This window comes from Pituophis catenifer, unplaced genomic scaffold, assembly GCF_029215685.1.
Source record: "Pituophis catenifer annectens isolate HBS135680 unplaced genomic scaffold, rPitCat1.0.hap2 SCAF_7, whole genome shotgun sequence".
Taxonomy (NCBI): domain Eukaryota; kingdom Metazoa; phylum Chordata; class Lepidosauria; order Squamata; family Colubridae; genus Pituophis; species Pituophis catenifer.
Genome location: NW_027256887.1, coordinates 67,240,490 through 67,264,693, shown reverse-complemented (window position 1 = coordinate 67,264,693; position 24,204 = coordinate 67,240,490). Strand labels below are relative to the sequence as shown.

The 24,204-nt window shown below is 41.4% G+C and overlaps 1 protein-coding gene across 1 annotated transcript in view; it reads left to right on the top strand.

The window, feature by feature from the left end:
• The window catches only part of RIC8B (RIC8 guanine nucleotide exchange factor B), a 40,964-nt gene extending 19,194 nt beyond the window's left edge, over positions 1 to 21,770 (top strand). The window contains exons 5-10 of the mRNA XM_070946632.1: positions 3,673 to 3,835; positions 4,521 to 4,616; positions 6,407 to 6,551; positions 7,636 to 7,780; positions 9,403 to 9,522; positions 20,597 to 21,770. Coding sequence (XP_070802733.1) covers positions 3,673 to 3,835; positions 4,521 to 4,616; positions 6,407 to 6,551; positions 7,636 to 7,780; positions 9,403 to 9,522; positions 20,597 to 20,708 — 781 coding nt within the window. The 3' untranslated portion in view covers positions 20,709 to 21,770. The remainder of the gene's footprint in view (positions 1 to 3,672; positions 3,836 to 4,520; positions 4,617 to 6,406; positions 6,552 to 7,635; positions 7,781 to 9,402; positions 9,523 to 20,596) is intronic.
• Positions 21,771 to 24,204: the final 2,434 nt, after the last annotated feature.

Genomic DNA, 24,204 nt, shown 5'->3' with positions numbered 1-24,204 from the left:
CCAAAGATCAGGTTCTGATCCACAGTCATTTTGTTTTAGGGTTCAGTTGGAAGGTTCAGTTAAAACTCATTCTTCCCCGTCCCGATTTTCATAGCCTCCTATTATTGGGAAAGAATCTCAGTGGCATCTTTTAGATAAAACTGATTTAAGAAGCCATAATGATAGCTTATTTTCTCCAGCTTTTCTCTGAAACCCCTGTAAATCAAAAACTTCAAAATGAGCATATATTAAATCTTATTTTTTGTATATCAGATACTTGATTGCCACAGCAAAGGCTCTGTTTAAACAGTATTTCAAAATATATACTTTACTCCCACGCTTATTTATTGCTATTCTTCTAATGTAAATACCTGGGAGATAACCTAAACTTTTCATTGCATAGCTCTTCATTGTTTGGGAGAGCAATTGTGAAAGACAGGATATATATCCAGGTAAGAACTTAAGAAAAATCCCATAGTGCCCAATTTTTTAGAATGAAGGTAGTTCAGTGAAACGGTGTACCTGAGTGACATAAAAATGTAGACTATTTGACAAAGACCTCAATATTCATAAGTTACTCAAAAATAAATTCAAATAATGCTTGTCTCACTATATACAAATCAATCAATCAGTCACTTCTTAGTTTTTTGGCTAAAATTAAGTATAATATAGATTTAAGATCATGGAAAAAGTCTCTGCTTAGACCTTGGTAAATTGTTGAATATCAGAAAAGTGTGGACAGAGAAGAGTCGGAAGTTGTGGGAGCTTCATCACTGGAGGCTTTCAAGAAGAGATTGGACTGCCATTTGTCAGAAATGGTGTAGGGTCTCCTGCTTGGACAGGGGGTTGGGCTAGATGACCTACACGGTCCCTTCCAACTCTGTTAATCTGTTATCCATTCATTTGTTTTCTAATTCCTTCTTGTAAAGTGATTCTTTCAAGTATGCCTGGAAAGTCATGAATTTAATTTTAAAGAACTGTGAATGGAGACTATAAAGTATATTCAGATATTACTTTTTAATGTAATTCCTAAGAAAAATCTGAAGGAAGCTCTTTTTTAAATGTCTCTTTAAGAATATAAATTTAAATTAATTTTTAAAAATGTAGAAAATTCCTCTTATTAATTTAAATTTGTATTTATAGAGTCTTTTAAAAAGATTTACCCTTCACTAATTAAGAATGAGTGTACTAAAGAGATTGTTTTGGTTCTGTGCATTCCGTCACATAAAATAGCCAACTACGGACAATTTCAGTGAAGTAAGTTATGGTTAACACCATGTTTGCCCACTCTGAAGATTTTAATCACAGCTTTCGCTAGTGCTAAAGTGTTGTTTGCTTTCACGTTTGCATATCAGGAGGGGGCTGAGAGCCTGAGTAGGTGGATGTCATGTATCTGTGATTAATGATCTTTAGGAAGCTGAGAGAGAAAATAATATACGCAGCATTTCTACCCCCTGGAGAAGGAATGCAAACACTATTGTGCCGATCTGTGCATAGTCAGTGACTTCCTGGTAGGTGGAGAATTTCATACACTCCTCTGCCACAAATAAAACTGTCAGGTGGAGTGACAAAGTTCAGAAAGCCAGACTCCAGTTATTGAAAAGAATAACTTGAGCACAGTGATCCAGAAAATTAATTTGGTAGGTGTTTGAGAACACCATTGCTTCATAAGAAACCAGCAAAAAGGAGCTTTCTGTGGAAATGATCCAAGCTTCTTTTATTTTTCTGAATTAAAATCCTATTGTTCTTGACCAGCTCTTGTGTTGCTTCAAGCAGATTATTTTGTGAAAAACGAAACTCAATGTGTTAAGCATTTCAATTTAAATTCGTCCTGTTTTAAGGGAGTTTTTAAAAAAGCACTGGCGGAAGAGAACAAAGTACAGTATTTGTAGACAGATATAACTACATCATAGTAAAATTCTTGTTTTAAGTGAAATAAGGGATCCAAATACACCAGTCTATAACTCTTTAACTAATATTTGAACATAACAATACTATTGTATTTTAAGGTGAATCGGTTTAGACTTAGAGAAAAAGTTAATGGACCAAATGACTTGGGGGGGGGGGGGGATGTAATATAAAATGCAAATGTTTGTTTGCAGTATTGTGAAACTGCTAACCAGCAGTAACTTTCCAGATAGTAACTTACAGTATACATAATATACATCATAATAATATACAGTGTAAACATAATGTAAAACAAAAGAAAAATTTAAAAATGCATTATTATTATTATTATTATTATTATTATTATTATTAGTTTGATTTATATGCCGCCCTTCTCCGGAGACTCAGGGTGGTTTACAATGCATTAATTAATTAATTACAATAACCTTCATACTTTTGTATATACCTGCTTAGTAGGGCTTTTTGGCCCCCCTAAGCAGTGTTCTATTTTATACAAAGTCAGCTTATTGCCCCCACAAACCGGGTCCTCATTTTACCTACCTCGAAAGGATGGAAGGCTGAGTCAACCTTGAGCCTAGTGAGAATTGAACTCGCAGTAATTGCAGGCAGCTGGCAGCTAAGTGCTACTTTAACAGCAGCAGTTTAGTCTGCTGCGCCACCAGGCTCCTTATATGATAAATATATGATAAGCAGGTTAAAACAAAAACAATAAGAACTGTCATGATTTATAGCTATGGCTGATAAAATCTCACTTAAATCAGCAGTTCCAAAAATGCCTATTAAAATAAAATGGTCCTTGCCTCCTGTTAGAAGACCCTAATGTTGGTGTCAAATATACCCTTCTGGAGTGTTCCAGAAATGGGCTGCTGGTGTTGAAAATGCCATTGTCTTTATTTCATCTTATCTTACCTTGTAGGATTGGAGAACCTGGAGGATGACAGTCTTTAATGAAGGTCTCAGTGTAGAACAGTTTCTCAACCTTAGCAACTCTAAGATGTGTGGACTTCAACTCCCAGAATTCCCCAGCCTGCATGTTGGCTGGGGAATTCTGGGAGTTGAAATCTACACAACTTCAAATTGCCAAGTTTGAGTAACACTGGTTTTTAGAACAATATGAGCCTCAAACCTTTAGGACTTTATCATTTAAATTTGGCCCAGAAGTGTACTAGCAATCAGGACACATGAGAAAGCACAGGCATAATATTTCATCAGTCAGCTTTTGAACTAGATTCCAAGGCAACTCCATATATAGTGCATTGCAATAATCTAAGTGGAAAGTTACGAGAATTCCTTTGTTGAGTGGTGTGGCGGATTGGAGTCGATGTTTACTTATATGCCACAGAGAATATAAAAACTATGATGTGATCAGGCAGCTGCTTTTTCCATGACCATCTTTCAATCTGAATCATGGATGACAGAAGAAACACGCTAGCAGAAGCACAATTTGCACACTGCTTCTAGGCAGCATTGTGACATGTGGGTAAGAGTTTGCTTGCATGCTTCTGTACTCTTCCCTAAAAGTGACAGAATTCGTAGCCAAGACACTTCTGGGTTTTGATTCCATATTGCATCCTGAAAATGCAATACAACTGTTTAGTGAATTACTGAAAATATCAATTAGAAATGTTTATAAAACAGTAACTTGTGATATTGAGGTGCATTAGTTCTTCCGTAAAATTATAACGATGTTATAATCCATGCTGTTAACACCCGTTTTTCAAGGGCTTCATTCCCATATTATGCACAAAAGCATTTTAAGAGAGTGATTTTTAAAATTTCTTTCAGCAATGCGATCAACCTGTTAAGCAATGTTCCAGTCTCTTGCTTGGATGTCCTTATCAGTCCCTCAACTCAAGAAGAGGCAAAGGAAACTGATGTGAAATACAATGGCATGAATATGGATGCTATTCAGGTGCTTTTGAAGTTCATGGAGAAGAGAATTGACAAGGTAAGAATATTTGAAATTGGCAGCCTTGTTCCATTGTTTGCATCATAATGCTGCTGGAACTTTGTGTAGCATTATAGAATGCTTCTTAACCAAAATAGGCCTTGTGTACAAACCCCCAAGTTTTAGATCTTTGAAAACAAATCAAGATTGTAACATGGCCATAAGAAATACACGATCATGGAACAATTTGAATATTCATCTGAATACCCAAACACCAACTAAAAGTCTGACTCAGCATTGCATGTAGAGAATAAAAGTTCAACTGGTTTATTCAGATTCTTTGGGAAGTGCAAAATATAAAATAATTTCCTGCTTATCTTCGCTTTATTTATTTTCAGTAAAAAGTATTGATTGACACACTACTTAATACTATGCTCAGAAATGCAGTGTAGACTAATTTATGCGTTGCAATCAGGGGAATGTTATGGATGTTCCTGTATCTGGAAAAACATCACAAACATATATTGGGGGACCTTGTTTAGTCATAGCTGCTTGTGTGTATCCTGTGAGTGTCCAAATACAGAGATTTTTAATATTATTTTTTAAAATATGATTTTACATTTAAAAATGTTTTGAATGAACTACCATGGAAAAGGTGGCCTTATCTACTAGAATAAGAGTTTTGTGTGCCATAACGTTTGAGTTGTGTTTTTGGAAAAATTTTGCTAAATTCTTTATTCTTTAGGGGAGCAGCTATAGGGAAGGCCTCACTCCAGTGCTCAGTTTACTAACAAGATGCTGCCGGTCCCATCGGAACATTAGGAAGTTTATTAAAGCTCAGGTGAGTCATGGGTGTATCCAAGGACTAAAATGTAGTGGAATCTCTTGTCCTGAATATGCATAAATGTTAGTTTCTATTCCTTCAAGAATCTGATCCTTCTTCAGTAATTTTTTTTTTTTTTTGCACTGGATGTGTAGGGCAACACAAAGCTGAATAATGAATAAATAAATAAATGAATGAACTGCACAACGTATATGTTTTCTTAAAAGTTAATATGAACTTTGTTCAGTAGAACTTGTTTACAACTTAGGCAGCCTAAAATAACTATTTAGAAGAAATGGAAAATGATATACAGGTAGACCTCATTTAACAATGCTAAATAGGATTGGAAATGTTAAAAAAAGAATCATGCGAGTATGCTGTTTAGCAATGGCAATCCCAGTTTTTGATATTAACTGAGGACCGTGTGATCGCTGCTTCCAGCTTCCTTCCAGTTTCCCAATTGATTTTGTTTGTGAGAAGCCAGGAGGGAAAGTCATGAATCATGATCAGGTGCTGAATGCCTGAATTATGATCCCATGATCTCAGGGATACTATGATGGCTGTAAGTACAAGATCCATTCCTAACTACCATTCATTCAGCACCTTAATGTCAAGTGCCAGAGAAATCAGGAGATCCAGGCAGTTCAAATGCTTATAAAGATTTATTGCAACCTTAAGCTCTCTACAAGAATCTGAACTACTAATAGTCAAAACAATTTGGTGTACCGGTAGATAAGAGTCAAAGGAATTCAAGATGGGATGGACTTAGATCTCTTTATGGGTGTGAAAAAATTCATGACTGATGACGTGTTTGACCCCTCCCTCGGGCTCAGCCTGATCATCTCCTATACATATTAAGTTTGAATGTTTACTGAATGAATGATTATTAAATGAAAAGAACCTGTGCATTCACAAGATAATGACAGCAGGTGTTAAAATTGCTGAATCATCAAAATAGCCTTTTTTTATTAAGATTATGATGTTCATCTCCAGATGTTTTCATTTAAGGCTGCAGAATGATACAGTGTTAGACCATTCCAAGGAAGGAAGCATTACATTACCCCGAGTCCATAACAAAACCCCTTTTGTTGTTTCTCTAGACATCTAAGTTCTGATTGCTTGGAAAAACAATAAAATGTGCTTGTATTTTAGAATGAAACAGGGTGTAAATGTAACATTTATAAGAAGCAACAAGCATACTTAAATAGTGGCATGTGATACATGGTTCCAAAAATGGAGAGTCACATTCTTTTTTAGAACAGAATATTTCATGACCTTCTTTTCTCTCACCCCATCAAGGATAAGCCCCTCATAGCAATTTTTATATCATTAAGATTTAGGAGTGATGCATCAAATCCTAAATCTACAGAAAATGTTCTAACTTTGAAAAGTATTTCGGGGGAAGAAATCCTAAAACCAATCTTTAATGATAACCTAACCTGCAGTTTCTAATTCAAAACTTACATTGGGTCATTGGGAAAAGGAATAAAGCTGAGTATTATTGGTGTATTACTGTACTATTAGTTGCATTGCTTTGTTTTCCATTATCTTGCGAAATGATTGGATATAATCTTTACCAAAGCAGCCAATCACCACTCGCCTCTCAGGCCTTGCCACCAACCAATTGGATGCAGGGGCCAGAGGGAGATGGGCAAACAAGTAATCCTCCAACTTTCTTTTGCGCTCGTGCAAATTGTTAAGGTAGCCAGAAAAAAAAAAGTGGAATTATTTTGAGGAATTCAAGGGAATAAGTGTGACAACACCTTGCACTGGGATTAATTCCTCTTCTTATCTTTCTCTGTCTTTAGGTGCTGCCTCCTTTGAGAGATGTTTCTAATCGTCCTGAAGTGGGCACAACACTGAGAAACAAATTAGTGCGTCTAATGACTCATGTTGATCTGGGAGTGAAGCAAATTGCTGCAGAATTCCTTTTTGTTCTTTGTAAAGAGAGAGGTACAGAGGTTTTTTACTAGAGCATAAGGGTGGTTGTAGCATATGTGCAACTAACTACAGAGAGTCCTCAGTTAATGACCATAATTGGAACTGGGAACTCTGTCACTAAGCAATGCAAGCATAAAGGGGGGGGGAATCATGTGACCATTCTGATTTACAACAGCAGTTCTAGTTGCAACAATTAAGCCTTGCTCCATTGCGTTTCCTTTGCTTGTTGGAAACTGGCAGTAAAGATCGCAAATGGTGATCATGTGACCACGGGACTCTGCAACCAATGTAATTGTGTGCCAGTTGTCAAGCAGCTGAATCATGATTTCAGGGACATTGTGATAGCTGCAATTTCAAGGACTAGCTATACGTCTCCTCATAACTTCAAATAGTTTCTGAACAAGTGTTCACTAAATGAGGACCAGCTATAATCACTTGCTGAACTGGCTATTTGTTGCCAAATATTTTTTTTTTAATTAAATCTAGAAGTATTGAAAGATGTATTTTACAGATGTGACAATCAACAGCAATTTATAAAATGCACAGAGGTATTTTAATTTTTATGGCAACTAGTCTATTGTTTCTCTCTCTAGAAATATCTTAGGCCAGATTAAACTGAAGACAAATAGAAGTTATTAAATTTAGGCTTAGCCTTTTCTCAGCCATAAAGTCTTAACTAGTGAGTACAGGGTATAAAGTCGCATATAGAAACCTTTCTTTTAAACTGACCTGTTAGAACCCCAATCTAAAATATGAATACGGCTTTCAGTAAGCGTCTGCATTCTGCTTTATTAGGTTCGCCTCCTGTTGTTTGGAAAGTCCTCCTCTCGCTTAACCAAACATAAGTTGAAGAACTCTTCAGATTTGCCACTCAGCTACTTTGGTTGAAGTGACCCCACACTGTTATGTGATCCTTAGAGAAGTGTGTATATATGTATGCCTGTATGTATATAAGTATGTCTGCATGTGTCTCAGTTGGATTTGATGCCCAAAGAGGGATTTTTCTGAAATTCCAATCCAAAAATGAAAAGGAAAAAATATTAATCTTATTCTATCTTTGATCCTTTCCAACAAATTGTTTCCGGTTGCTTTGCAGTTGACAGCTTGTTGAAGTACACTGGGTATGGCAATGCAGCAGGCCTGCTGGCTGCCAGGGGCCTCTTAGCTGGAGGAAGAGGAGAAACCTGGTACTCAGATGATGAAGATACAGACACGGAGGAATATAAATCTGCAAAGCCAAAGTACGGCATGGCTCGAATTCTGCCTTCCTTCCCTTTACCTAGGAGGATGTTTTTCAAACTTGGCAACTTTAGGATGTGTGAACTTCAGCTCTAAAAATTTCCCAGCCAGTATATCTTAAAGTTGCCAAGTTTAAAAAACACTGACCTATATAATTTCTGTCCCCTCCCCTCACAACTCCATGTTTGTCAGAGAACTGGCCACTGATTTTTGGAACTAGGCCTCCTTATACAGGTAGTAAAAGAAAGACTAGGGGTGACATGACAGCAGTATCCCAATATCTAAGGGGCTGCCACAAAGAAGAGGGAGTCAACGCATTCTCCAAAGCACCTGGAGGCAGGACAAAAAGCAATGGATAGAAACCAATCAAGGAGAGAAGCTACCTAGAATTAAGGATAAATTTCCTAACAGTGAGGACAATTAATCAGCGTTAACGATTTGCCTCCAGAAGTTGTTGGTGCTCAAACACTAGAGCTTTTGAAAAAAGAGATTGGACAACCATTTGTCTGAAATGGTGTAAGGTTTCCTGCTTTTAGCATGGGATTGGGCTAGAAGATCTCCAAGGTCCCTTCCACCTCTTTTATTCTGGTAACAGCAATAATTGGTACTGGAATTTTTGTTGCTAAGCAATGTGCTCATAAAGTACAATGTCACGTCACCACATTGCTCAACAACAGCAATCCTGGCAGTTCCCATTGCCATTATTAGCCAAATCCTACCGATCATTAGGTGTGGACCCACCCCAGTCCAAGTCATCCACACCTGGGTCCTTCCAAACTCTGCCTCCTCTTCAGCTCCCCCCACCTGTCAATCTCCCCTTCCATCTTTGACCTTTTGGCTGCCAACCTGCTGCAGCTGCCAGTTGCCCCTAACACCCAACCTTGACCATTGCTCCTCCATTGCACCACATTTCCCTACTGTAGCAGTAAGGGCCTTCTTTCATGCCACTTTCTTTTGTGCAGCTGGGGCTTCTCTCATGCTCCATCCAAGGCCTCCATGCGCCAGCCAGGGCACCATTTACACTTTGCTGAGGGTCTTCTTTTGCAAGACTGGTGCATGAAAAAAGACCCCGACTGTGCCAGCACAAAAGAAGAACACAGCTAGAAGAGTTCTTCTTTCTCACTGGTGCAGCCAAAGCCTTCTTTCGCACATCGGGCTTCTTTTGTGGAAAAAAGGCCTTGGCTGGGACATGAATGGAGGCCCTGGACAAGGTACTAGAGAGGCCCTGCTGCACCAGTGCAACAGAGGCACATTTGTTCATGTGACTGTGGGGGCCAGCAACAGCCGGAAATTTGAGGGCCAATCATAAATCCATGTATCAGCTTCATAATTTTGAACAGTCGCTAAACAGAATGGATGTTAAGCGAGGTCTACTTATATAAGTAATGGGTTGTAGCTAACTTTGAGCAGAATCAGTTTGAGATGTAAAGGTTGGGAGAAGTCATAACACTTAAATTAATGTGCAGTTTTGAGAACTAAAGGTTCTGGAAGGCAGTTGGGGGCTGTATTTTGTGATAAACTCAGATTTCCAGTTTTAGTTTAAAACTTGTGGAACTGTGTTTTTGAAAAATCTTCTTGAAGATTTATTTTAACTTGTTCTTTTCTCTTTTCCTACTTCCCAAAGCATTAACTTAATTACAGGTCATTTAGAAGAGCCAATGCCTAACCCAATGGATGAAATGACTGAGGAACAAAAGGAATATGAAGCAATGAAACTGGTCAATATGTTTGATAAGCTTTCTAGGTATTGTATCTCTTTCCATGTTAATTTCTTTATCCTTCATACAATTTCATCATCATTAAGAATTTTACTATGTTTTAGTTATATGTTGCCAAGAGAAGGAAACAGTTTGATGTGTAAGGAGAGAGTATTGCAAAGATTTCCTATTAAAAACACCATGATTACTTTCAGATTATTAATTCTCTTAAAATGTTTAGTTGGTACTGATATATTTCATAGATCCGGGAATGGTTTAGTTCTGGTTTTGTGCATGCGCAAGATGGCAGCTTCCCTGTGATCCGGGTGATCCTCGGGGGGGTGATTATGGCTCCAGGGGGCCTCTGGAGGGCTGAATTTCGACCGCTGCAGCCCTGGCCCAGCTGGAGGAGTGTTGGGGCTCTCTGTTGAGGGGTCTCCGGCCTCTTAGAGTGTCCTTGAGGCTTGCGGAGACCGTAGGACGGCGAGAGCGGCCCGAAGGAGGAGGGCGGCGGCGGATTTTCCTTGCGAAGGCGGCAGAGCCAGGATGACGGCGCCGGCGCCGCGGCGGCGGCGATGCAGCACCCTCGCTGGGATCCTCGCCAACCCAATCCGCCCTGGACATGTGCTAGGGGCGGAGGGGGGGGCGAGGTAGGGACGGGGAGGCTGGCAGCGGCGGCGACGGCGATGCTGGCGGCGTGGAAATGGCGGCCGCCGGGACAAGAAAGAAGCCGCCATAGTTTGGTGCGTGGGAGCGTCGGAGAGGTTGGCAGCCGCTCACTGGCCGTTTTGGATCTCCTGGGCGACCGTGGGGCGTTGTTTTGGCCCCTCGGTCATCCCAGAGGCCTCCATGTGGACTTATGGAGGCTGGGCGAGGTTGGGCGAGGCAAGCAGCATGGCTGCAAAGAAGATCTGGGAGGGGTAGGGGAGAGCTGGACTATGACTGAGGGGTTTTCCCCCTATGGAGTTTGTTGCCTCTGCTCTCCTTTTTGCTCTCCCCCCCCCCTGTATGTGGTGATGCCATGCTGGGTATGCCTGCTGAACAATTCATCTCCAGGTCTAGGTGCCATCTTGACCTCCCCGGAGGTAATGACGGTTATGATCTCCGCTATTTGAGCCTGCTTGGACTTTGTGGACTGACCTGATCCCATTCTTTCCCTCCATTGAATGGAGGTTTACATCTGGGGATTCAAGTCGTGGTGGAGTGGGTCTATAACTACTGTCTCAATTCCGGCCTTCTGGACGATCGTGGTTGACCAGCCGCCGTGAGAGGGGGGCTGGGTCACCCCTGCCGGATCGAAACAGCATTTTACTCCCGCCATTGCCGTGAGAGGGCACTGAGGTCTCACATGCTCCAATGGAACTCTATTGAAATCTGGCATTCCACTCCTTCTGACTGTGTTAACATCAAATTGGCCCCTGGCTATTGGCCATGAATTATCACCTCCCTTGACGTTGATGTATTCGGGGAATGACCTTCGTGCCCTGCGAGACTCCCCCCTCTCGCAGGCTTGGCCCTCTTCGTTATCGAGGGCCTATCTTGATGACGGGCGTTGGAGCCCCGAGAGATGGCATGCGGCTAAGAAGAGTTTGAGGGGTTTTTTAAGTGGGTTTCTTAGTGGGTTTTTAACAAAAATTTTAAGGGGTTCGGGGGGGATTAGGGTGGGTTCTGGGGGAAATCCACTGGGTTCAAGACCAGCCTTAGCGAAGGGCTGCGACACTAGGGACGCAGAACCGGAGGTCGGGGAGGGGGTTGGAGTTCGATTTGAAGAGGGCTGTTCCATCAGCATAGTGAGTGGGAGGGGCAGATATGGCGGAAGCTGGGGACCATATCATGTGCGGGGAATGCGCACTCGCTATCTTAGAGCGATTGCGCACTCCGGCCCCCAATGCTTTTCTTGTTCCCCAGGCTGTCCAGATTCTCAGGGCCAGAGCCTCCGGCTGATGCTGTGCAATGCCAGGTCCGTTGTTAATAAAGCCCCCCTCATTCACGATCTTATTCAGGAGGGGGAGGCGGACCTGGCGGGCATTACGGAGACCTGGTTGGGCCATGAGGGGGGAGTCCCCCTCGTGGATATATGCCCACCAGGCTTCCGTGCATTTCATCAACCGAGGGCTCAGGGCAGGGGCGGGGGGGGTGGCGGTTATTATAAAGGAAGGTCTAGATCCAAGGGAGACCACTGTTCCACAGATAGCCGGATGTGAGTCCCTCTTTGTGAAGTGGGGTCATGGAGTACAGATGGGCTTGTTGGTCACGTACCTGGCTCCCTGCCACGTGGCGACGGCCCTGCCCGAGCTCCTTAACGTTATAGCCGAGGTGGCGGTGGCTACCCCCAGACTTGCCATCATGGGGGACTTTAACCTGCCATCCATCGGTGAAACGTCTGAGGTGGCTCGAGAGTTCATGGCTTCCATGACGGCCATGGACCTTACTCAGTTAATTCATGACCCCACTCACACAGGGGGACACACTCTGGACTTAGTTTTTGTCTCTGGTCAGTGGTTGAGTGGCCTTGATATAGGGGATATAGTCATCGAACCCTTGTCATGGTCTGACCACTCGCTCCTTCGACTGGACTTTCTAACCGCTGCACCCTGCCGCAGGGAGGCGGGACCGACAAGGTGGTTCCGCCCCAGGCGCCTGATGGACCCTGACAGGTTCCAGATGGAGCTTGGGCCATTTCCTGAGATTCTGGCTCATGACTCGGCGGAAGACCTGGTGGCCGCCTGGGACAGTGCGGCTGCCGGGGCCTTGGACCGAGTCGTGCCTTTGCGGCCTCTGACCTGGCACCGAACTCACCTAGCTCCTTGGTTCTCCGAGGAGCTTAGAGAGATGAAGCGCCGGAAAAGACGCCTGGAGAGTAGCTGGAGGACCAGCCGCTCCGAATCTGACCGAACACGGGTGAGGTCTCATATTAAGACCTACCTAGTGGCGATAAAAGCGGCGAAAACTAGCTATTTTGCCGCTCTTATCGCGTCATCAGATAATCGCCCAGCCGCCCTGTTTAGGGTGACCCGCTCCCTCCTCCATCTGGAAGTGCGGGATGACCCCTTGCAGGGTCGAGCTGAGGATTTTGTGCAATATCTGTATGACAAAATCGCTCAGATTCGAGAAGGGCTGGCCTCTGACTGGGTATGTCCGGACGGGATGACTGAGGCAGGTCTTGAGAGTGTTATCTGGGGGGAGTTCGATCCTGTGACTCCCGAGGACATGGACAGGATCCTGGGACGGCTGAACGCGACCACATGTTTATTGGACCCGTGTCCCTCCTGGTTGGTACTGGCCTCCCGGGAGGTGACGCGAGGCTGGCTCCAGATGATTGTTAACGCTTCTTTGGGTGAGGGGGTCCTGCCGGCCGCTTTGAAAGAAGCGGTGGTGAGGCCCCTCCTCAAGAAGCCCTCTCTGGATCCGGCTGTTTTGGCTAACTATCGTCCAGTCTCCAACCTTCGCTTCGTTGCGAAGGTTGTTGAGAGTGTGGTGGCGCAACAGCTTCCCCGGTACCTGGATGAAGCTGTCTATCTAGACCCGCTCCAGTCCGGCTTCCGGCCTGGGCACAGCACGGAAACGGCATTGGTCGCATTGGTGGATGATCTCTGGAGGGCCCGGGATAGGGGTCATTCCTCTATCCTGGTCCTGTTAGACCTCTCAGCGGCTTTTGATACCATCGACCATGGTATCATGTTGCACCGGTTGGCGGGGTTGGGGGTGGGAGGCACCGTTTTGCGGTGGTTCTCCTCCTACCTCTCCGACCGGTCGCAATCTGTGTTGACAGGGGGGCAGCGGTCGACCCCGAGGCACCTTGCTTGTGGGGTGCCACAAGGGTCGGTACTCTCGCCCCTTCTGTTCAACATTTATGTAAAGCCGCTGGGTGAGATCATCCGTGGCTTCGGGGTGGAGTTCCATCAATACGCTGATGACACCCAGCTGTATATCTCCACCCCAGGCCACCCCAATGATGCCCTTGAAGTGTTGTCCCAGTGCCTGGAGGCCGTGCGGGCCTGGATGGGGAGAAACAGGCTCCAACTCAACCCCTCCAAGACCGAGTGGCTGTGGCTTCCGGCGTCCCGATATAGCCAGCTGACGCCATCGCTGACTATTGGGGGTGAATCACTCGCCCCCACGGAGAGGGCTCGCAACTTGGGCGTCCTCCTGGACGCACGGCTGTCCTTGGAAGATCATTTGACGGCCGTGGCCAGGGGGGCTTTTTATCAGGTTCGCCTGATACGCCAGTTGCGTCCCTTTCTAGATCGGGACTCCCTACGCACAGTCACTCAGGCACTCGTCACCTCCCGCCTGGACTACTGCAACGCTCTCTACATGGGGCTCCCCCTGGGGTGCACCCGGAGGCTCCAGCTGGTCCAGAACGCGGCCGCGCGGGGGATCATGGGGGCGACGAGGCGCTCCCACGTGACACCTCTCCTGCGCGAGCTGCACTGGCTCCCGGTGGTCTTCCGGGTGCGCTTCAAGGTGTTGGTGACCACCTTTAAAGCGCTCCATGGCTTAGGGCCGGGGTACTTACGAGACCGCCTTCTGCCACCAATAGCCTCCCACCGGCCAGTACGCTCACACAGAGTGGGCCTCCTCAGGGTGCCGTCCGCCAGGCAATGTCGGCTGGCGACCCCCAGGGGGAGAGCCTTCTCTGTGGTGGCGCCTACCCTCTGGAACACCCTCCCCCCAGAATTACGCATAATAACAGACCTCCGGATTTTTCGTCGGGCCCTAAAAACCTATTTATTCCAACAAGCTGGGCTGGCTTGACCAAATTTTTTAATTTTTAAATTGATTTTAAATTGGAAATGGTTTTAATTCGGCCAAAACATTTAATTATTTTAAATAGTTTTTTAGATTCACCATGTTTGTATATATGTCTTGTTTTTACCTTGGCTGTGCACCGCCCTGAGTCCTATTTTGGAGAAGGGCGGTATAAAAATTTAATTAAATAAATAAATAAATAAATAAATAGATGGGCAACATTTAGTTCCTAACTACTCTGCACAATACAAGATTTAAATTGATCAGAAATGAAATAAGTCAGCCGAAACTCATTCTAGTTTTAGTTATTTCATGTTTTGAGGATGGGATCGCCAAATAAGATTAACCCCAAGAAACATATTATTTATGCATAGTGCAGGTAAGAGTCTTTCACTCTTTCCCAGCTCGCAAATCCAGACACTTCAGTTCCTTCCAGCTATGCTCTTTAGAATCACGTTTCTTTCTCATTCTTTTGTGTTTGGTGCATGTTCTGTCTCTCAGGCTGTACCTTCCCTGCAGTGCTGAAGATTTGATTTTTGTTCCAGTCTCTGTTTTTGTGATGCTACTTGTTTGGTCAGCAATTTAGCACTATCCAAGATCATGTGTGTATTGCCACTAGGGAATATAAATTTATAGCATGTAACTTTTATCTGGTCCTTTATTTCTTTGTTTTTGTTATATCTTTCTCATGCTTAGTTTTGCTGTAATTAAACAACAGATAATGCCCCCCCAGTGTATAATTCACATTGCTAGTCATTAATTCTAAAATTGTTTTTGATACTATAAAGAGGCTTGTAGAAGAAGAGAAACCAGTTTAAGAATAAAGATGAGAAAATAAGCCAGTTTCAACTTGTAAAAGAAGGATGGGACAATGATAGAATTCAAATTTTAGCTTAGTTAGGAGGTGGATTGGACTATTCCTTTTAAGTAGTTCTACCTCCCATTTTTTTAATGCAAATAATAATAATTGGGCCTATGGCAGATTTGGAATTTTCAGAACATGTCATTGGTAACTTTACAAATTAATTGTCATAGAACTCACAAAACATTTAAGAGAAAGCAAACGATATAAAGGTCTCCATATTCTTCTAATCTTTGTAATGATTCAGATGATTTTGATACTTTTCCTGGACTGAGGTCCCAGTCCTAACAAAGCATTGGATTGCAGTCATCTATAATTTTTAGGACTGTATGAATTATTTATAGAAGTGCTTCAATTCCAGTAGGAGGCATGCATGCAGATCTGGGAAGTTCTCAAAATGGCTGCACCAAAGCTTTACCACAATACTTTTGTGAGTGTTTATTAAAGCACTATTCCAAATGATGCACACATTATTTCATTTTCTAGGAATATCTCTTAAACTCAGGTAGGGCCCAAAGACATCCTTGGAAATAAAAGATAATGCTAGAAGCTGGCTGTGTTTAGCAGCCTGGTAACAACCCATTTGTTTATCTTAAGATTCTAAAAAAAGTCAAAATCAGGTGGGGCATTGATCCTTGTGGGCATCAGAAAAAAGTATCTTTGGGTATACTGAAACACATTGGAGATCTAAGCATTGAGTTGGGTAACTGGTTCTACTGACTTTTTTTGGCAGAATTAATCATTTTAGGTGAGCCATGCTGCTGCTACAAAGTGTTAAAAAGAAACACAGCCTCATGACAATTGGTTTTAAAAGCCAAGCATCCCAGAGTCAACCTCTGTGAACATGAGTATTTCAGGGGGTCTCAGAGGCTGAGCCCCTCAATATCTCAGGGGCTGCCACAAAGAAGAGGGAGTCAAGCTATTCTCCAAAGCACCTGAGGGCAGGACAAGAAGCAATGGATGGAAACTAATCAAGGAGAGAAGCAACCTAGAACTAAGGAGAAATTTCCTGACAGTTAGAACAATTAATCAGTGGAACAACTTGCCTCCAGAAGTTGTGAATGCTCCAACACTGGAAATTTTTAAGAAGATGTTGGATAACCATTTGTCTGAAGTGGTGTAGGGTTTCCTGCCTAAGCAGGGGGTTGGACTAGAAGACCTCCAAGGTCCCTTCCAACTCTGTTCTATTTCTAAATATTTCTCTATTCTATTTCTAAATATTTGGCACCATATTTCTACTTTTCTCTTAGCAAGATTTCATTCACATGCTGTGTGATTTAGACATTTCAATAAAATTCAGGAGAGATCTCATTGTACTTCAAGACACAGCCCGAGATATTTTTAAAATGATGTGTTCTTTGATACCGTTTTCTGATTAGAAGTGTAATAGTGATCAGCTGAATCTTAATTTCAGACCAGTTGCCATCTAGTATAACATGAATGTTGTGATGTGCATGCAGCTCTTTGTCTATTTTGTGTGCTTGGAAGTTTTCAGTGTTAATTAAAATGCTTTTTAAAATATTTTCTTGCTATTATAAACTGGTGGCACAACTATGAATTCATTGAGTAATTATGATGCCACGGTGCTTTTTCCAAGCCAACCCTGTATTAATAGTAGGAATCCTTTTGCTGATGAAACAGTCCCCAATTATCATAGTTTGGGTTTTGTTGTACATCGACAAGAAATCAGTAAAACAAGGACGTAACCCAAACCAGCCTAAGTAGCAGCCTTGCTCATTAAAAATGCAGAATTAATCACAGTGGTGGCTTTAAAAAACAGTGCCTCTGTCAGGTTTTCTCTCCTTTTCTAATTGTGGAACAAAATAGTGTATATAAAAGGGTCAGCACTATTATGCAGCACTCAATTATAAAGAGGTGAATGGATTTCCCAAAACACTATTTTATCAAAGGAACAGGCCCAATGTTTGCAATACGTTTGCTTTATTACGGGCAACTATCATTAGTTCCATGTGTTAATAACTGGCCATTGTGCACAGAGCAGGCAAGAAAGACCCTTGAAAATAAGGCAGTGGTTTGAGAGATGACCAACTAAATGGCAAGCAGAAAGCAGAAACAAACATTCTATAGATAAATTTGAAGAGTTAGTGAAAGATTTGGAGGTGAGGAAGAAGAATGTCTTTTTATTAAACGTTTCATTTTGTCACGTTTGCCAACAAATAGTACTGAATATATCCTTTTTTATTTGAAAGGAAACGCAGTCTTGGAAGTTAGCCAGTCCTAATTACTCAACCACATTCAAAACAATATATTTATATACATATGTGTCCACTTGGAATACAATTCTAGAAGGTGCTGCTTATTGCAAGCTAAGAAGAAGAATGTTTAGGGCAGGGATGTCAAACTTGCGGCGTCATGTCATCACGTGACATACCGTGACTTTTTCCCCCTTTTGCTAAAACGGGAGTGGGCGTGGCCAGCGCGTGACGTATCCGGCCCATGGGCCGAAAGTTTGACACCACTGCTTTAGGGTGATCCTTTTTTATTGTAGGTGGCCCTCAACTTACAAGAGTTTGTGTAGTGACCATTCAAATTTACAACGGCACCTGTGTGACTGTTTTTCACATTTATGATTGTTGCAGCTTCCCCGAGGTCACCTGATCAAAATTCGGACGCTTGGCAACTGGTTCACATTCTTGATGATTTCAGGGTCCTGGGATCATGTGATCCCCTTTTGCCACTTTCTGACAAAGTCAATAGGGAAGACAGATTTACTCAACAGTCATATTACTAACTTAACAACTGCAGCGATTCGCTTAGCAAATGGGGCAACAAAAGTTGTAAAATGTCTTGCTTAACAATAGAAATTTTGAACTCAACTGTAGTCATAAGTAGAGGACTACATGTATTCCTCTGTGGCAGGGGTGAAATGCTCCCGGTTCGGACCAGATCACCCAATCCGGTAGTGATGGCGGCGGGTGGTTGGGAGCACCAGTAGCAAAAATCCCTGCACCACCCCCCCACCATGCCCAGCTGAGCCACACAATCATCAGAGGCTTTTTTTTTTTACTTTTAAAAGCATTTTTTCTACAACCTCTTCCGAAGAAAAAATGCTTTTAAAAATAAAAAAAAAAAAAAGCCTCTGATGATCGCGCGGCTCAGCTGGGATCGTCAGAGGCTTTTCAAAGCATTTTTTCCTGCAACCTCTTCGGCCAAAGAGGTGGTTTAAAAAATGCTTTGAAAAGTCTCTGATGATCCCAGCTGAGCTGCCTGATCGTCAGAGAGGCTTTTCAAAGCATTTTTTAAAAAGCCTCGATCCCAGCTGAGTTGCCTGATCGGCAGAGGCTTTTCAAAACATTTTTTTGCAACCTCTTCAGCCGAAGAGGTTGTAGAAAAAATGCTTTGAAAAGTTTTTTAAAAAAAAACATTGGCCATACCCACCCAATCACATTACCCCCTCCAACCAAGCCACGCCCACAGAACCGGTAGTAACAAATTTTACATTTCACCCCTGCTCTGTGGGTGTCTAGAAGAGGCATTGAGACTTTGAAGATAACTTTCAGTGCCCTGTACTAAATGTTTAGACATCAGCAACTCTAGGCATTTGGAAGGTACAAACAAGGATATGGAGTATTTAACACATATGTTAAATTACTGTATCATAAGTTTCCTTTACTAACCCCTTGTTATGTTAGCAGAAGAGTTGGAACTGTTTTACTGAAGTTAGGGCTAATCATTGTAATCTCGAAGCTACTGCTGTAACATTTTTCATTTACTGCACTCCCATGACATCTACTTCTGAGTTAAGCTCCAATCAGTCTAATTAACATGCTCCGAGGCGACTGTATTCTAGGGAATACAGCTCCCAATTTTTTTCCAGCCAACAGGCTACCTGGGAATTCTAACAGCTGTAGCCCCAACACATCTGCCTGTGCTAGGTTGGGTTGAATGGCCACATCGGGAGGTGGGATGTTGTGCGCATCACCTGATTTCAGATCTATTTCTGATGAATTAGGGGAATGTCAATGACGGTTGTGCACAGAGATATTTCGCTGCTGTTAGGTTCTAATGCCCAGGTGAGCTTTCTTAAGATAAGGACAATGGGAAGGATGGTACACTGCGATGTCCTTGTTTGTCGATTTATAGCATCTGTGAAAATATGGAGAAAAGTTTTTTCAGAAGATCAGAATGTAACTGTCCGGACGGCCTTTGCCATAATCCACAAATATTAAATAAGATTATGAAGAGCTTAAATAAATCTGTGCTAATACTGTTTGATTGGCTTCATCAATAATTAATCATCTTGATAGGAGGCTGTAGCTTGTGGAGTAGATATAATTGGATTAACGGTGAGAGGCCCCGGGTGCTTCTGAAGAGATTAAAACGGCTGTCAATCGTATAATTAAACAGCTGCAAACAAAAGCAACAGTATTTTTTTTAAAGGGAGTGGGAGAGAGAGAAAAAAATCTGGCTGCATCTCAGTGAATGCTCTAGTACTTAAGCTCCACTAGAAGCAGGTTTGATAGGCCGAATCTCTTTTCTTGATTGATTTCTCATTCAGTGAAATTCATATGTATACAGTTGTGATTTTGAACTGGGAGAATTGACTACTCTCTGGCAGGTGGGACTTTAGCATGTTAGCGGAGATTAGGAATAAGCAAAGGCTGCCTTTTATTTACTTGTTTTAAAAAAATTTAATCAACAATAAATCTGCTCTTGGTCTTATTCCATTGGTAATTGATTTCTCTTTTCCAGAAGAGCCTTAATTGACTTAGTGCACATATGCTGTCTGAATGGAGTCTTTATTGATGTTTTTTCCTGCTTCCCCACTCAGCCAGCACCCATTTTTGGGGTAACCCCATTTATCTTCACATCCTTAAGGTCTAAATTCCTTCAAAACTTTAAACTGCCTTTTGGCATTATTCCCCTGACCTTTTATTGATAGCATTTAGTGGCTCTGAAGATTTTGGTTTTTATACTCCATAAACATCTGGCTATCTCGTTTTTTTAATTATTATAATCCATTGAATTGCTGAGGTGAGCTGGAAGAAGCAGGTGGCAATTCCACATTGCACATTTTGTTCTCTAGGTAGTCCTCGACTTACAACAGTTCATTTAGTGACCATTCAAAGTTACAACGGTACTGAAGAAAGTGACTTATTACCGTTTTTCATACTTACGACAGTTGCAACATCCCCAGGGTCACATGATCAAAATTCAGATGCTTTGCTACTGGTTCTTATTTATGAAAGTGATCATGTGATCACTTTTTGCAACCTTCTGACAAAGTCCATGGGGAAACCAGATTCACTTAACAACCATGTTACTAACTTAACAATAAGTGATTCACTTAATAACTGTGGCAAAAAAGGTCGTAAAATGAGGCAAAACTCACTTAGCAACATAGATTTTGGGCTCAACTGTGGTCGTAACATGAGGACTACCTGTATTTGTATGTATGCATATGTGAATAGACTAATCATGTTATTTGCCATTTTTAACTGTACGACAAGACAAAATCTGAATCTTTTTTCTTTCGATTTATATAGGGACAAAGTTATAACTCCCATGGGGGTACGACCAGATGGCACCATGACGCCTTTGGAAGAAATAGTCTGTCAGCATCAAGCCAATGAGCATGAAACTTCAGATTCTGACTAAAATATCACCTATTTCACATTCTTTCACTCATTTTCCTTTACGCGTGGCATTGTTCATTATCTGAATGTTAAAGCACTGTTGCAACCGTTTTATAAATCGAAATGTTTAAATTATAAATTATGTGGTGTACTTATTAGCATTTCTAAGATACCAGTTTATATAGCAACAAGAAATAACATTTATTAACGTCAAGGTAACTGTGTTTAATATAAGATGAAAAATGTGGTGTAGAATTGAAAAGATTACAATGTTGTTCTTTAGCTTTGAAATCAACCCTGTTAAGAGTAATTCATGCAATAGGAAAGCAGAAGGTGTTTTAAAACCCTTCAAGCATAGCTTCTGTTTTTTTAAAAAAACAAATCAGTGTTTTTCACGTAATTATAATAGGTTTGTACTGCTTTTTATGTTTTAAAGGTACTCTATTTCCTTGTTTTGAGGACTGAAATAGAATATCTAGATTTTAAAATTACGTGAAATCTTTAAAATGATGATTAAACTATCACTTTAAAGAAACAGCTATCTATCAGATGCCTTTGATTTATTATTGGTTGTTTTCTTATTTCCTATTATTTTGCCCTTTATTTCCATTCCTGAGGGATGCTGAATTTTGATGAATCAATGTCTTTTTACCATTAAATTATATAAATGGATTCAGTGTTTTTATACAGTTAAAACTGCAGGTTCACACAGATCATTATTTTGTCCTCAAATCCAGTTCGGAAAACAGTTTTGTCCCCTATATTTGCAGGACAGCTGCTGAAATGGCTAGTTCATAAATTCAGTATGAACCTACACCAATCCTAGTACAGTCTCAACCCTGTCACTAGTTATGGGCTTGTTAATAATGGATAGCCACTCTTCAAAAAGTTATATAAAGTTTAAGACTAGGCCAATACTGTATTAAAAATTCCTTTTGAAAAAAAATATAGATACAACAAAAATTTTATAATATGAGGAAACAAGCAATTTGTCCCGAACTGTGTTAATGTCAGAACAATTTAGCTCTGTAACAAATATGAAAATATATTGCAATCTCTCAATAAAACTTTATATACAATGTAAGCATATGGTTCTACTGTGTTGTTCCCATTTCCTCGAATAGTATCTCATTAGGAAATGGTCATTTTTTCCACACTAAATTTAACCAGGTAGAATGTTTGAGTGATTTGTACCCTCTCCTTCTCCATTGTTAATGTAGGCTAAGAATATTCTTGTTGCCATCCCCCAGGGAGAATTTTGTAAAGTTCCTCCAGTACAGAGGTGTCAAACTCAAGGCCCAGGGACCAGATCCGCCCCACAGGGTGCTTAGATCTGGCCCGCGGGGCCACCCTGGAAACAGCGAAGGACCGGCCTACGGTGCCTCTGCCAGCGAAAATGGAGCTCTGTTTTTGCTGGCAGAAGGTTGCATGAAGCCGTCACAGCCAAAACCGGAGCTTGGGAGCCCATTTTTACTGGCAGAGCACTCGGGCCACCACAGGTGCCCCCGACACGAGTGATATCAAGCTGGCCACACCCACCCTGGCCCCCCAAGGTCAAATACAACCCTGATGTGGCCCTCAATGAAATCGAGTTTGATACCCCTGCTCCAGTAATACAGTAGCTCTCTAATAATATGATGATCCTTCCTATGATTTGATCACCAATCACAATTTTGCATAGAGATAACTATGTTCAGGATGTCTGTTCCAGGAATACAAATCCATCAACCAAATTTCAAATTGCATATACTATTTCTGATCTAGTTTTCTGTTTCCAATTTCAAGGTCTCCAATTGCCAAAATTCATTCAAACAAAGAATGCATTTGTAAGTTGGCCAAAGTTAGGAATAAAGACGAAAGGGTGGGGGATGACAGCTAGGCCTGTATTTCACAATCATGGCAACTTTAAGACAGAATCTTTCTTGGCAGGACTAATAAAATATAATTTCTTCAATGAGAGGCTGAAATTAGAATTTTTAAGATCGATTTTAATTTTGAAATTCTTTTATTCCTTTTCCTTATTATTTTTATTTAGTGTAGGTATTGTTCATCTAAAGACAATTCATGTAGCTTGCCAAGAATTGTTATGTATTTTATTTAAATACAGTGGAATTATCTTTTTATTATTATTAGCATGATGTATACAATTGAAGCAGGTCCCTTTATCAAAGTACAATAGTATATTAATCTATCATTTGCTTAATTATTAATTACAATCAGAACAAGATTTTGGTTTTTGGATTCTAGAATCCAGAGATGGATATTAAACAGACATGAGCCAGAACACGTCCAATTTTTGAAATGTTTGGGAATATTGTAGTCTTCCATGCAACCCAAATTGTGGCTAGAGAATGTATACACTGCTTTATCTATTCAAGCCATTTATAGATCTTAAGGAGCATTATAGATCTCAGTAGCAATTAAATTATTTATTGCTGACATCCAAGCACAACTTCTGAATGATGTACAAATAGGGCTGTATAAAATTATCCCATTGATACAGTATCTACCTTCAGGTATCTCAAATGTTACTCTGTAGCTAGAAGCTGATATAAATACATTGAAATGTTATCCTTTCACTCACTAAATTATTGGCTAAAAGCTGTTTTCCATTCCATTGGATTGGCCTAATTTTCTTTTATATTGTTATTAGAAAATGGAAAAGCTCCATTCTACATAAGCTGAACTACTGCAGTTACTTGCAAGATCCTACACCATGTCACGTGACGTCTTGCAACTTTTCCCCTTTGCTAAACCATCCGTGGGCATGGCCAGTGCGTGACACATCTGGCCCACGGGCCGTGAGTTTGACAGTCCTACACTATCCTGAGGCCCTGATTGAACTAAGGCAAAGAATAATCAAGATAAAAATACCAGGAAGATCAATTTTCTGTGACTTGAGTTGCTCAGCCTTGCAATTTCAGTCTAGATATATTTCAATAGAAATATCTAAATATAGACTAGCTGTGACAGTAGTATAATTTAATCTGTCTTGGAAGGGAATTATAATAAAGTTCTATATAATAAATAGCTTTGCCACTATTGAATGGGTAATGTTGAGGTAGCTGCTTACTTTTTTCTATATTGTTCATTTTACACAGATGTTTGTACATATTATTTAAAACCACTATTAGCAAATCATCCAACTATAAAATCTGTTCTCTGACACACATTATTTAGGTATTCCTTGTTTGACAACCACCATTGGGACTGGCAACTCAGTCATTAAGCAAAATGGTCACTAAGTGAAACCCCAACTGTGCTTATGCACTTCTTTCAGCTTCCCTTTGTTCTGCAGACTTGCAAAGACCATCAATGTGAGGACTGGTTTACAATAAAATTAATTGTTCATCACCATCATAACTGCAAATGGATGCTAAATGAGGCCGTACCTGTACAGTTCTCTTTGCTTATCCTTCAATACTCCTACATTGTAGAGATACTGGTTGAATTGTCTGAGAAAGTATAGAATCTGTGCTTTAATATTATACACTAACTAGTGTTCTTTCCTTGTAGAG